The 15,497-nt window shown below is 40.0% G+C and overlaps 1 protein-coding gene across 1 annotated transcript in view; it reads right to left on the bottom strand.

Moving 5' to 3' along the window:
• Nucleotides 1–3,802: 3,802 nt before the first annotated feature.
• Nucleotides 3,803–15,497, bottom strand: part of HS3ST6 (heparan sulfate-glucosamine 3-sulfotransferase 6) — a 46,366-nt gene continuing 34,671 nt past the window's right edge. Inside the window, exon 2 of the mRNA XM_075565755.1 lies at nt 3,803–5,332. Within this exon, the coding sequence (XP_075421870.1) occupies nt 4,714–5,332 (619 nt within the window). The 3' untranslated portion in view covers nt 3,803–4,713. The remainder of the gene's footprint in view (nt 5,333–15,497) is intronic.

Genomic DNA, 15,497 nt, shown 5'->3' with positions numbered 1-15,497 from the left:
ACCCAAGCCTTAGCTGTGCCTGCACATTTCCCTCTAAAAGGAGCAAGCCAAACAATATCCTACATGTGGTTTAAAAACAAAAATCAGTTCTGTAGTATCAGATAATACTTACTACCTTTTTTTTAAATTTAACTCAATGCCAATTTGATGAGTTTTAATATGCTGAGCATCCTTTGATTTCTATAACAGGCTTTAGCACACTTTAGCACACTTCCCCAGCAGTGCGAGATCTTTGTAACACTTTCCTGTTTGTGATCATTTGTTGCCAATATTCCCAGCAGTTTGAGCTGAAAACTGTAACAATAGACAATGTTACCTTAGTAATATAAGAATAAATTGTAGCTGCTGAGTTACACTGACTGAAGGATTAATTGAGACTTAAAGGCAGCCATTTAGTGAACCCTGGGGAAGCAGGGTTTTGCTGATCAATCACGGGAGAACTAATCGATCGGCAGCATAGGTAATTCGTTTTCAATAAATGTAATCAAATGTTGCATATATTGAAACCAACATTTTATTTAACTGCCGCTTAGAGTACCTCTTTTACAGAGCAACACTCCCAAAAATATTGTAGACAACGCTGCTTGGTTATATGTCCAGAATTTATATTAAAGTAAACATTTGCTCCACTATTCTTTAATCATTGTTTCATAAATTAAGATGTGTTTTACAGATAAATTACAGATTTTACGTCAGATATTTGAATTTGTCTCAGTTCAACTCACAACGTTTCCTTCAAGGTTTTAAATAAATTCACAAAACAAACCTTGTCCTGGAACCATTTGATCATTCAAAATATGTAGACTTTTTTTGTCAGTATTGCAAAACGCAGTAAATTTCTCCTACATTTTCAAATTTTTGACCTAAATTGTGGCCATTGTTGCGGTTACATTTGCTTTCTTAATAAGACATTCATGGTTGGTGTTTTTTTGGCACAGTTTGTTGTTTTCACCAGCTGAGAATGTCCAAACATCACCGGGAATGTGTATGTGTCCCACGCACCTCTACCAGAAATAATATTTCATGGCGCGCAAGTCACCCAGCTGAATTTCCACATCACCAATGTTGCATGTGTACCTGTGCAGTGCAAATTCTATTGTGTAGCAGCCCTTGAAATGAGAAAACATAAAATGAAGGGAACACCTTATTTCCCACTTTGGCTCATTTACTTCCTTGTGAGAGGCTCATTCTTTGTCCCAGGGTAATGAAGTGGGGATCTAAGCTGAACAATGCAATAAGTAGCTTCACTTTAATGCAATGAATACCAATACTTGACCATCCTGAGCCAAGGGCAGCAATTAGTTTTTAGTAAAGGGTTTGTGTAACACTTCAAAAGTCTTAATCCCTGCAACCATCCTTAGCTCCAGTCTTTGCTGAAGCCTATTGAGTCTCTTTAATGACGCTGCAAAGAGAGCTTTTCAATGCTTTTGGGGCCGTTTCACATGCTTTTAATAGCATAGTCTATATGGTATTGTGTGGCTATAGAAAAGGCCCCAACTAAAAGAAAAAAAGCTACCAGTGTAGCTTTCATTCACAAGCTGTTTGGAGCCCGGGCCTTGGGAATTTTACATATGAATGGGGCTGTGTTTGAATGTGGTCACTCAGCTGATAAATAGGATCACTATCAGTATTTCCAGAGTTTTATAGGCACTTGGGAAACTTTAAAGCTGTTGGAGGGGAATAATTTGGTCGGATGTCGAGCGTAGGAACAAAACTGAAAGAAGAAGAGCGCAGTCCATCACTCAGGGAAGCCAACCCGTGTGACAAGAAATCCCAGCGAGAGTGACATCCCACCCCCAGAGGGTCACAGACCACAGGGCACAGCAGCCTTCCAGGGGAACTCGTCCTCTAAGTAGGTTTACCCATGCACATGTTAGCATAACAGTCAAGCTACAGCAAAATCAGCAGTGCATCCCTTAGTAGCGATGCCAATATGATAGGAACAAGATTTGGGTAGTGGTTAAAGGTCTGATACTGCAGTGTTTTATTCATTTGGCCTCCTCTTACCTACTGCAACTGTGTGATAATGCTATTGTTGTTTTCTACTCTTTAAAGGTTGACATGCATAGCAGAGCATAGCAGATGTGTTTCCACTCACGACATGAATACTGCCGTGTGTAAAGCTCTTTGCAAATAAAAGGTGCAGTATAAATATTGTATATTTATACCGGTGTCCCTGACATTTTTCTTTCTACTGAGTCTCTATGACATACCCACTCTACTTCCACTCTCTGTCTCCTTGTTCTCCTGTATCCTTTCATTGCTACATCAAGTCTTTCACCATTGTCCTCAATTAGGTTCCAATGGTAAACAAACAGAATGTGTTGTATGTGGTAAACCTGGCGGTGCAATTGATTTCATGTCATTTGCGCCCTTTGTTTTGTAGTAAACAAATCAGTCTCCTGTCTAAAAAAAGACAAACTCCCTGTCCATATCAACCACGGGCATGAAACAGTAACCACTCCAATCACAGCCCGGAAATGAAGAAGCAGAAACCTTTGGAATAGTAATGTGGAAAAGATACATTATATGCAACAGATAACATGTCAAGTGCAAGATACGGTGGCTGTGGTAAGTCAATTGTTGTTGCTGTGCTTTGCGCTCTAAATTCTCATTTATTTTAATATTTTGCACAGAAAATAAAAGGGAGTTAGAATTCCTTGATTAGCTTCGACAGCCGAGCTGTAATGCAAAGCAGGCCTGTTAACTAACTCACGGAATAATTTGTAACTGTTAATCCACGCTGAAGGAAATTCAATAACGGTGGCATGGGAGTTTTCCAAGACATGTAATTGGCTATTGGAAAAGACAACAGAAAGTTACTAATCAGATCCTGATCATTGGAGGTTAATGAAGTGTCTCCCCATTCATTACACAAAACTGGTTCATTAAAATGGATCTCTTTCTGCTGGTGAGGTGCCCGTTGATTCACTGCAACTGCAATGCACAGCGAGTGATCATTTTGCCTTTTTTGCTTTGTTTATAGCAAATCATTTTAATTTAGATTACTGCTCTATTATCCAGAATTTTTTTTTTATTTATAAGACACCTTTACGCAATATATAAAAACATTTGAAGCCATTTGCAATCTGTATCTTAAATAGAATTATTGTAATACAAGTACCTTTACGGTATCTTCCTAAAAATAGGCATTATGTTTCAACGGTATAAATTGTATCTGGTTGGCATTATAAAACAATTTACAATATACACACAACCACAACCTTACTTTAAGAATCATTACATTCAAAATCCTTTATGTGTTTTTTTTTGTTTTTTAAATAAATCAGTTGTCTGGTATTAGATAATAAAAATGTCTCTCACTTTATCCCCCTTTTTAATGATTTTTAATGTATTAAGCTGCCTGGAGTTGCTATAGCAACTATTTAGGAAGCAACACCACTTCCTCTTTTGAAATAGGCGGCCATGCTGAATGGCCTGGGAAGTAGGGTCTTCACCGATGGCTCGGCAGCTTAGATAATTGCATTGCCGTAATAGAACATAGAATTGACTAGAGCCAATGCCCCGTTCACATTGGGAATGAAATGTTGGCAATTGAATAAATATTTTTTGTTGCTGTTTCATGAGAGTTGCCTTTCAAGTTACTAGTTTCAATGGGGATGGCCGCCCTTCTCCCTTTTCACTAATTCTTTGCTATGATTGTATTTCAAAGTGGTGCTGTTAACCAGGTGGCAGCTTTGTTTTCTTGATATGACTTGACTGTTGTTTAGCAGCTTTAAGTAATACTGGCCCTGTGGCTGTGGTGTAAGGAGTCAGTAATGTAAAACGACAAGAATGTATTGTAACAGCAGCTAAAAATGTCTTGGCTCGCACAGGTCTGCAGAACAGTACAAAGAAATGGAGGAAAAACTGTAGACAACATGAAAGGCTTGTTAAAATCACCAGCACTGTGTTTCCTTTTAAATAAAGCATCAGAAGTCACAGTTTTAAAACCGCCATCTACAGTATCTCCAGTTTATTGGCAGGTCATATAAACCTATATACCAACGGAGCCTTCCAGAAATGTGTTAGCTTTATTGTAAAAGGAGTAAATCTATAAATACAAACTTTAACTGTGTGGTCACTACTCAGATAGTCTTCAAATTGGGTTTACATTAAACTATCCAATCGTCATTAAAACATGCAGGGACACTATTTAACAAACATTTATGCACATGGATGGCACAATGAGGCATATGGACACTGCATTTAAATTCTAAACCGATTCTTGTTAACATACAACAGATAACACTCAAATCAGGTCAGATGTCATACAAGATTTATTTTATTTTTTTCTTGTGTGTCAAATATTGATCTCGACTCCTTTTAGAATACATTTTCTCTGGTCTGATATAAATAAGTATTACAACAATAGAAAGATGACAGGACTTCTGAGCCGTTTATATCCACTCCAAATGAGTGGAAAATATATGGAGTACTGTATTCACACTCTTAATGGGAATTTTTCCAACAGTTGGATGGAGCCAAATCAAGAGGCGAAGGCAAGGCTGCATTTATCGGGGAGCAAAGAGTTGGACTTATATACTTCGGGTGGGGGGTGTCAATTTAGTTCTGTGATATTGCATTATATATCTCTGAAACAAATGGGATAAACTCCTTCAGTGCGGGAAGGATCAGCAAAGCATATGGACATAGATCCCCCCCACTACTAATAAGATATTACAGTCCTTGTGACCAATCCCCAACACAGCCTCAGTCCCAGCCAAAGTCCTGCCCAGTCATTTGATAGAACTTCATGTTGAATGGTCTGTAAAACTCTTGAAGACGCAGCAAGACTTTCTTGTCAATGTCAGGGTGCGGACGGCCTTTGGATTTACCCAGGCATCGTGGCTTGCTGCTTCCCTCTGGTTTCTTCAGGCATGGGAAGCCCTTGGTTTCATTGAAGTAGAAATGTTTATCCGTTATGACCCTCTTAAGTCCCAAGAAGTCCTGGACGCGGCCCATTTCTCCAGCCGGATCGCTGACCAGCCTCTCTCCACTGACAAAGAGGAATTTAGAGAGGGGGAAGTGCTGTAACCAGTTATCCAGATGCTTAGCGTAGATGCCAATGCGAATGGCACTCCAAGAAGTGTCTATCAGTCCTATGCTGACATTTTTAAAGGCCAGCTCTTGGAAGCTGGGTAGGGACGGAGTTTTAGACAATGTCTGTGTATAGTCAGAGATCGCTCTGGTCACTGGGTTTCTGACTACCACTATGAGCTTGGTATCCCGGGACATGTTATAAATGCGTCTTGGAGCCTCCATGGTCACAAAGTAACTTGGTGTCTTCTCCATGGTAATCTGCCCCTCTAATGTCCGCGGCATCAAGTTCCTGAAGGAAGATAGAACAAGGGAGAAGACACATGAGTTTCTGTACTCAACATGAGGTACACCGATGCCTGAAAAATGTCATATTAAACAAAATAACAATACTATATTTTACTTACGGAGCCCATTTAATCTAAATGACAAATTTCACAATTATACGTCAGAAGCATCCATGCAGACCCATGGTTTTATGTGATATTACAGACTACTATGTTAAATTCATTCAACATATAATGAATATAAACACAACAGATAACCTCCTTTAAAAAATGAAATGCCATGATCTAATCTGTGGTTCCCGAGATATCACTGTGTGTGTGTCTGTGTGTGTGTGTGTGTGTATATTTCCTCCTGGACAGAAAATACCATCCTGGCCAGAAAATACCATCCTGGCCATGTTCGAACCTCGAACCGGAGCAGCCAATAGAAAGCTGCACCATCAGGAAATTACATTGCCATGTTCTATTGGTGTCCAAACGGATATATTTGTATTTTTTTTTTGTGTGTGTCTTAGTGTCTCGGGATTCAGGGAGCCCCTGGAAGTCGAGGAGCATGGACCAGCTCCAGGGGTTCCCATTCTTCAGGGAATTAAAAAAAAAAAACTATCCAGTTTGTAGGCGATGGCTGCTTTAAGAGTCAGTGATCCATTTCTGTGCATTTCCAAACTTACAGATGTAGTAAAATTCACTGTCTCTGGCACAGCTGTTGAAGAAGCAAAAGTCAGTGGCGCTGGAGACTGTTTTAAACCAGCAATACTACTTTCCTCTCCATAATTTTTTCTTTTCCTGTTTTTATATGTAAAGCTTGTGACAATGTATAAATCTATAAAAATCCTAATTGTGTGCCGACATAATGGCTGCCTTCCAGCTTTGCACTGCAGTCTGTGACATGCTGCAGCTGCAATGTAACATTATATTACTAAGTGTAACACATTATTGTTACAGCTTCCAGAGCAATAGACACGTCTGCTGTTCGGAACACAGCAACAGTTCTGTTTGTGATACTTTGCTGCCAAATGGTAAAGCTCAAAAAGGTGCATGTTTCAAACGAGGAAGTGGATATGATTTTCTAAAATGTTGCTGTAGCAACCAAAGTATGACCAGTACATTAAAAAACTCATTTAAAATTGCATTAGGAGTTTAAAAAAATACAGTAAGTATTATCCAATACTACAGAACTGATTTATTTAAAAAAAAACAACATTTAGGATTTTTCACGTTTTTCAGCATTACGGAATCCTGCTCCCTCAATAAAAATCCAGCGTTTTACAAGGTTCTCATTTTAATTTTAGTAGCTTAATAGATTGAAACATTTCTTAGCGATCAGTTTATATTATAACATTATACGGGGTGATTGTAACCATGCACGCGCATGTAGATGTGCTGCGTCCATCTATATCCTGTTACATTCGGCTGCGTTAAACTCAAGCAGTGTTTCAGTTGGCGTGAAAGAGAGAAGAATACCAATAGTGTTATTTTTTTTTTAATATAATGATTAAAACGAAAAAGCTGTGTTTTCACTTTTCCTGGCTCAGGGGACCTGCTAGTGGAAGGGGTCTGGCAGGGAAAACCTTAGCCAAATATAATATTTGTTGAAATAATAACCCATGCTGGGATTTCCCGGTGCATCAGAGGAAGGTGAGAAAGCGAAGGAGATTTGAATAGCCATTTGCTTCACTTGCCGTACAGACAATGTATCAAACATAGAGGAGCAATTGTAATCCAGTTACCAAATTCTGCATACTAGCTCAAAATTGGCATGGAGGGCACCTTGTACAGGTAGTCCTCCGTATCCAACGTTTCACTTTACAACGAATGGCATAGCCAACACTTTACAATGCAACCCTATGGACCGTTTTTCGATGCCAGCATGCGTTATCTGATGCCTGAATGCGTTATCCAACGCTCACGCCACTGATTAACATGGGACTCCCTTTACAATGGTTTCACTATCCAACGCTACGTCCAGAACGGATTCCGTTGGATAACCGAGGACCGCCTGTATCTAGGGATCTTAATGGCCCTTTTGCAGCTAAATTGGTGCCAAGATAGGTGTTTTGCACCTGCTATCTCCGTGGGGGTCTATTGACTGACTTCTCCGAGCTGCAAAACTAAAACAAAACAAGAGCCAACAAAAATGATATGTTTATCAGAGACAAGGAATCCCATTAAAAACTACAGTATTTGAGTTTTTCTTTGGTCAATCTGGCACAATTCTATTGCACTGTTTTTTCCCCAGTTTTGTATCGGGATATTTGATTAAATAATGCCCTCATTGGCTGCATATCCAGGTACTTAACACCTGTGTGGCAAAGTGTGTATCACCTTGGAATTTGGGGTGTATCAATACGATGAGCAATATCGTATTTGGATACATCAAATTCTGCATCTTTACATCATTATTTTGCATTATCTTGGCTTAAAAAAAACCTCTTTCAGGTCTGAACTTTTAAAACTCTCTAGTTAACAACTGGTATCAAGGGTTACTGCAATGCTTGGGACCACTTGTACTTGTTGCCACACGCCAACCTATTGAATATACAAAACAAATCTCTAATTCACGTCCCGTCTTCATGCAAAGCTTGAAAAATAGGCTCCTTGGTCTGACTCGCAACCTTTTCAAGACCAATTTTCATTAAAGTCAGTCATTGTTTCCTTTAAATTGCCTTAGTTAATTATTGATAATGCCCATTTGTATCTGATATACAATGTACTCTAAACATCGAGTTAGCATTAAGCTTCACTTTTCCGAGTATGCTGGAAACTTTAATTAAAATTACAGCTAATACTGTAATTACTGTGTGACCTTTATAGAATCTATCGCTGGAATGCAAAGCATCGCCTAAAGGTATTTAATGGGAATAAAAAGAACAAGACACATAACCTGTAGTAGAGGCTATATTAACGCTTTCATGGAGCAGATTAATTGTGATGTCCTGGTGTCACTTTAGTCAACTGATGGATAACATAGAAATGGGAGTAACATAAATAATGTTTCTCAGCTAATAAAAGCATCTGCATTTCTGTTTCATTCATTTTTACATATGCGCCATGCTTACCTACCCGGTTTCCACATTGTATACTTTTTTTTTTAAAGAAAATCATTCACATGTATTAGAAACGCCCCCTTTGACTTTATGATATTTATCTCTGCTTTGTATTATTAAGATGCTTGTGCTAGTCTCTGACATGTTTTTTTAAAATTAAAACACCCAAAATCCTGGAAAGTCATCAATAATATGTAAGCCTTCCCACTGCCAGATACTGTACCTCCTAGCATCAAAAAGGATGAAGCCATTATGTTTAATGGCACAGCCATTGGCAGCGCATTCAATGCCTACTTTGTGGGATGTGCTACTTCCTGATGATCGAAACCCAATTGTGATCATCATTCTGAACTCCAGACTGAGTGCACCCCAATAACAATATCAGCACCCCCTTCCAACTGTGCTCATACATTCCAATTTATCCAAGTGTCTGAACATGAGATTGTACTGGAGTTCCTAAAACTAGAACCAATGTGGGCCTGACCAATTGCAATTAAAAGCTCCTATGTCTCGGTCCCCCATATGATTGCTAAGACAATTGTCTCCCTAGCCCCTTCAGTTCCCTATATAAAAAGGGCAGCACCCTATGATGTGCGCTGTATGTCATGGGATTCTCCTTATTTTCTAGGGCACTGTCCCCTTCCGTGTACAGCAGCATAATCAGGGAGTGGTTTCAAATTGACAAGACGAATAAGTCAGAGTCAAATATAACATAAGAAAAACATTTGATTACGTTTAATGTTCTATTTGTAGTAATTTTGCTATCAAAACAAAATCACACACTCATTCTCTTTTTTAAGAAAGTAGAAACGTGATCTTGTACATTATAATATATATACACACACACACTACTAGTAATATATATATATATAATATATATATATATATATATATATATATATATATATATATATATATATATATATATATATATACGTATATTAATGAAAATATTGATATGAATTCATTTATTTCAGGTGCAACATTGAGTGAAATTCTCACAAAATGAGAATCAAGTGATTATTGAATATTTCAGATCCTTATCCATGGGCTAGCAGTTAGCAAATGCAGGAATACAACCTGTTTAATTAATTATTAAACATGTATCCAATTTATTTTTTTAAGAAGTGCACATGAATAGATTTTCCAAGGCCATGGTTTTATCCCATTACAGAAAACAATTGATTTCACATCACAGAGCATCATTACTGGCTGAACACGGGCGCTGTTCTAATGATTCTTAATGGACATGTGGAAGCATATGCTCAACTGAATTAGGTAAACACTTTTTACCCCTCTTTAAAAAAAAAAAAAAAACAGAAAGGAAAATATATAAAAAGACAGGAACAAATTGCAGAAATGAATCCATGTTTCCTGCTGCAAAACCTGAACAAGTCTGCTCCTTGCCATAAGAAATTTTGGGGATGCGTATGCAATATCTGGTACCAGAGACATTTTGGGCTGTGGAGAAACTGGGTCATGACTAATGTCAAAGAACAGGGGACCCCCTCTTGAGAGCATAAACAAATCCAAAGTAGGGGGTCTTTCAACATCAATGCTGAGCAGCGAGGCGGTAATTAATGAAAGCAAAGGGGAATGGCATTTGCCGTGGGTCAACTATTTTGATTGTTTAGTACTTTGCAGCAGAGAGATTTGGGGATGGCTGTGCAAAAAAAAGTAATAGTACAAAAAATAACCTCAGATGGGTCATTCAAAGTTATGTGTCAGCCAAGTCACTGCTACTGACATGCCCTTAACACGCACCATGTCTTCCTGAGGCCAGCCATGAGGGCTATTTGGCTCCTAATGGAGGTTTAGAGACCATACGACCTGCCAGATTGCTGTCCACACGCAGAGAGGTGGGGAAATGCATGTGTTACATATGTTTAGGTCTCGTTATTCCCTTTCATACAGATAAATCGACTACCAGATCCGTAATAATCTCTCCGATGGGAAGTACAGCCAAGATTCTTTCTGGGCTGGGAAATCTTTTTTTATTATTAAAGTTTGAATGACTTTAATCTTTCTTTGTTCCTTCCCATCTTTTACTTCATGCCACTTAAAAACACAGCAGGGTCCTTCAGGTCATTTTCTAAACTGTGCCTCATTCTTTTTCTGCTTGTGATTTTTTTTTTTTTTCACTTTGAGATTGCCAGCCAAGTTAAAGTCTGCCTCTCACCCCCACAGTACCGAGGCGGATTTAATTGCCTTTAAGCACAAGAGGCATATGCTAATGTCCTCCCCTAATGAGGAAATGATCCGTCTGGGATAAAACCCACTCCTGCTGACTTCAAGGCATTTCAATTAGCAACAAGGGGGATTGAGTAAAATAATTTTCATAACGTTTGCCCTTTGCCCCAGCCACCTAATTACAGCACTGATCAGACGTGGCCGTGCCAGGTGATCTGGAAGCCTTTCAGCTCACTTACTACTGTTGTTTTATACTTCACTGAAGGCCTGTAAAGCCCATTTCAATTCACAGAGCTTGGCTTGTGCGTGTTTGTCATGTCAGAAACACTTGGAGGACGAGGCCTGGAAGTAAGTGTGTGTTGCAGGTTGAATTCTAACAAGGTGGTGCTCAGCTCGCTCCTGCTCTCTGCTTTTCCAACTGACAAGGTAGTTAAATGACTTGCTGTGGTTCTCGGTGACTGCTATTTTCCAACAACATCAGCAAAAAGTGCCCCCCCCCAGAGAAGCAGGATTCCTGTGTATGAGGTTGGACCCGTAGCAAGACTCCCAGGCCATCCCCACTTCCCATGATATCTGTAGTACTCAGTGTGATCCCACAGTGCTACCTTCCCATGCACAATACTGGCCGAGCAGCTCTGTTTTGGGGCTTTTCATCACGGAAGAGAAAAGGGCGTTAGCTGCCTGTATTAAAAAAAAAAGTGAGAGATGGTATTACCGTCAATTTCCATAGACTGTTACATGCACGGCACCGCGAGCTCGTTACAAGTTCTGATACCTTGGATACCTGGGCACTGTTCATAGTTTTCTTCACTTATCCCACCACTCACTTTAGGGACATTATTATTTAGCGTTTAGTACCCTAATCCTTTGCATTATCTATTGCGCTTTACTCTGTGAATACTCTCACCTCCCCATCATTCTCTTGGACCTTCTCTTGGATTAGGATTTTAATTTTTTTTTTCACCAAGCCTCTCCTTTTAATTATTCCCACTCCATCAGGGGCTATGGACACCATTTATTGAATAGATTTGTAATAATTTCCCCTCTACATTGTGTTTTTTTTTGAGAGTGCACTGTAGTAGGGGCTTTTTGTGATCCCCTTGCATCACGTTTTGTTCTTGTTAGTTATATATATATATAACCATAATACTGAGTTAAGTTATGGTGAGTAAAAAAAGTGACAAAAACCCTCCACAGGAAAGCAAATATGTAAATATTACTGTATGCTCATCTGCATGTCTTAGGCAGGTCTGCAACCCCGCCTTTCCCCATTATCACCCAGCATACAGCACTTCCACTGCAGCAAGGGATTCTGGGAGATGACATGCAAATGAGCACACAGTGTCACTTTTTGCCTCAATAACCATTTTTAACATGGTTCCCTATAGGCTTAAGCTTGCTGCATGGTCACAGCTTTGAGCACAGCCAGGGTTAAGGTGCATACCCAGAAAACCACCCACAGACAGCTGTTTCGACCTTGATGGGTCTCATCAGTGTGGGGTTGATTTTACTGGGAATGCAAGAGAGGCTATGGGATAGGCTAAACCATAATACTTATATTAAATATGCATATTTGCATATATATATATATATATATATATATATATATATATTTTTTTTTTATTTTTATTTCCCTTAGTTGCACCAGAACCCCTACATATATTACCCATGTGTTCATTTAGGATGGAGAGAGTAGCTACTTTGGGTTTATTATTGTTACATGCAAATGATACAAAAAGAGGTGTGATTTATAGAGATTGTGAGCGCCTCTCTTCCAACACAGTGAATGAAATAAAGCCGCTGCAAATGAAGAGCATGTTAATGATCTCTCAGACATAGAAATGGGCATATTACTGGCAGGACTTGGTGCATACAGCAGGGTTAGCCTTTTACTGCTTTACCTCCTTTGGACCTATCCTGAATGCAAATTATGATGGTGTTAGTGCCAAGCACCTTCATTAATATGGAATTTATTGACTCCTATTTGAGTCGCCATTTTTTTAGGAAACAGGAAGAAGGTATACGTTGCAGAATGTTACAATGTATGGCCCCATAAAAGATCTCTTACATTGAAAACATGACATGATCAAGCTGAAGGAAGAAAACTAGTCAGAATTTTGAAAGCTGAGAATGTAACATTCTTCCTACAATTTCCCCTGACTCCTCAGCACGGTAAAATCCGAATTTATGAGAAATTAAAACTCAAAATATACATAATTAATGGATTACCAAATCCTACCCTGAGGTGAAAAGAGAATGGAGACATATGGGCAGAGGCGGGACTAGGGGGGGCGTGCAGGGCAATGTTCCTGGGCGTAGCCAATTAAGGGTTGTCGGTGAGGCTAAACACACAGATACCCAACAAGCTCTGAGAAACCCCAAACATTAACACATATATATATATATATAGTGTCAAAAGGAGTGCTAGTGGGCATGGCTAAATATATACAACAAAAAACAAACAAAGATGCCCAAAGCCACTTCCAATGTGACAAAAATACACAGTGCAATACGTATATAGTGATGAGTGGAGGATGGCAGGAGCAGAGCCCACCCTAGCAGTCTGACCCGGAAGTTAGTCACAACGTTCAGTGTCTTCCGCCAAGACGGGCTCCACTGGATTGAACAGGTAGGAACTCTGGAGTTTTAGCTGGGGGAGGGAGCACGAAATGGATCGAAGTGGGGGGAGGGAGAGCAAGAAATGGATGGAGGAGGAGGGGGGAGAGCAAGAAATGGATGGAGAAGAGGGAGAGCAATAAATGGATGGAGGAGGGTGGGAACAAGAAATGTATGGAGGGGGAGAAAAAATTGGAGGGAGGGGGTGGAAGAGAATGGAGGGAGGGGGAGTGAAAATGAGGGAGTGTATGGGGGAGGGGGAGAGAAAATGGGGGAGTGTGTGTGGGGGGGGGGGGGAGAGCGGATTGTGTCAGGCAAGTCCCATCAACATACCAAAGATTCACAAATACAGTTCAAATTGACAGGATTGTTTTGCCTTGGTTGGATTCTATAAATTGGTGGAATTTTCCCTGGGCGCAAAAATACCTACTTCGTCCTCTGCATATGGGAGACATATAAGCTAGTTCTCCATGTACCTGTGCCTATCTTCCCATCTCTTGGAATAAAGGAAGTAATGAGGTTTTGGCTCCCTCATCCCTATGCCATTCTCAGACTTCCTGATGTCTCCGCTGTGACAGGTATCTTCCATGTGACCCAGGGCAGCTGAGAGCTGTGATCTCCCAGTGACCCGTCTATGAGGATGAATGAGCACACATCACAAACAGACGAAAGGCCAGGAGACAGATAGGGAGTCATTTCAGAATTAAAGCTACAGTACATTTCTTTCTTACCCATCAAGCTATTGAAATCATAGTGTAAAAGGGCACGGACACCCACAGTCTGTTTCTCTGGCTTCTTATTTGTGCTTGTGAGTGCAAACATATTATCATATACATTGGTATTGCCATATGTTGCTTTAGCACTAATGTGGAAGTACTACGGTATATTTAGCCACGGAACACCTCAAATCCTTTAAACATGTGTTTCATTATTTAAGGAGTGTTAACAGCTACCTATTCAAAACTAGGACAACCCCCCCCCCCCACACCAAACATGAATAGAACACATCAACATGAAATGTAACAAATAGAAAATATATTGACTAGTTCAGAGGTTGAAAAAAGGATGTGAAGTTCCACCTTTTGCTAAGTTGTAAAACTCAAAAAAATATACAGAATTAATGGATTCTCGAAGCCTACCACGAGGTGGGAAGAGAGTAAAAACATATGGGCAGAGGCAGAACTAGGGGGTGAGGGATGAGCTGGGCAGTTGACTATGAAGCTATGTTCTACGTATGGCATTTACAAGATAAGCCGAGACTCGGAGATTGTGCCATATTTACATCTCTGATTTTGTTTGGTGGGGGGTGGGGGGAGGGATAAATGAAGCTCAATTCAGATACTGTATGCTGAGTTTTTCCTCAGAGACCAACATATATCACTAGAGGGCAGCACGTGACAAAAAGTATCTTCCGCCTCTACGAGCGGGAGCGCCGTGGCAACGGAGGCCAGCACCCCCTAGGTACGTGTATTTTGTGTGTGTGTGTGTGTGTGTGTGCGCGTTAATTGGTTGGTGCCCACCACTCTCTCCTGAACTCTCAAGTGTGCCCTTGGGCACAAATAGTTGGGGACCCCTACTCTATTTCTATAGATTCAGCCAGGCTATAAGATACCACCGCATGTGCTCTGACACTGAAGACAGAAACAGACATCGCACAACCCTGACCGAATCGTTCAGACAGAAGGGATACAAGCCAAAGACTATTGCCAAAATTATTACATCTGCACTAAAAGCCCCACGAGAATACCTACTGCAATACAGACAGAGAGAACCTACCACATGCATACCATTAGTGGCCACATACAACCCTACCCTAGAGGGTATACGAAAAATAATGAAAGATCTGCAACCCATGCTGGCAGAGGATGTGACATTAAAATAAATCTTCCCCAAACCACCCATTCTTGCGTTCCGGCAACCACCAAACCTCAAACAGAAATTAGTCAACAGAAAACTTCATAACGAACTTAAAGGCACTGATAGGCACAAAACTGTGCAACAACAACACGTTGCAAACGCTGCAAACATATATGCCAAGATCCCACAGCCAGTCAGAACCATGGAACACTCAATGTTAAAGGATCATACAGCTGCACATCCAGGAATGTGGTATATATGATTGAATGTAACAAATGTGACCAAGGATGCTACATTGGGGAAACAAGACAAAAGCATCAAGGCAGAATGAATATGCACAGACACTCCGAATACAACACCACGAAGAAGGAAGATACTGCTCACCAGTGGGACATCACTTCTCAAAACCAGATCATTTCATAAATGATTTAAAAATCAAAATCCTCAATGGAATGTTTAA

The sequence above is a fragment of the Ascaphus truei genome, chromosome 11 (genome assembly GCF_040206685.1).
Source record: "Ascaphus truei isolate aAscTru1 chromosome 11, aAscTru1.hap1, whole genome shotgun sequence".
Lineage (NCBI taxonomy): Eukaryota > Metazoa > Chordata > Amphibia > Anura > Ascaphidae > Ascaphus > Ascaphus truei.
Note: the sequence above shows the minus strand (reverse complement) of the source record. Positions and strands in the feature narration are given on the sequence as shown.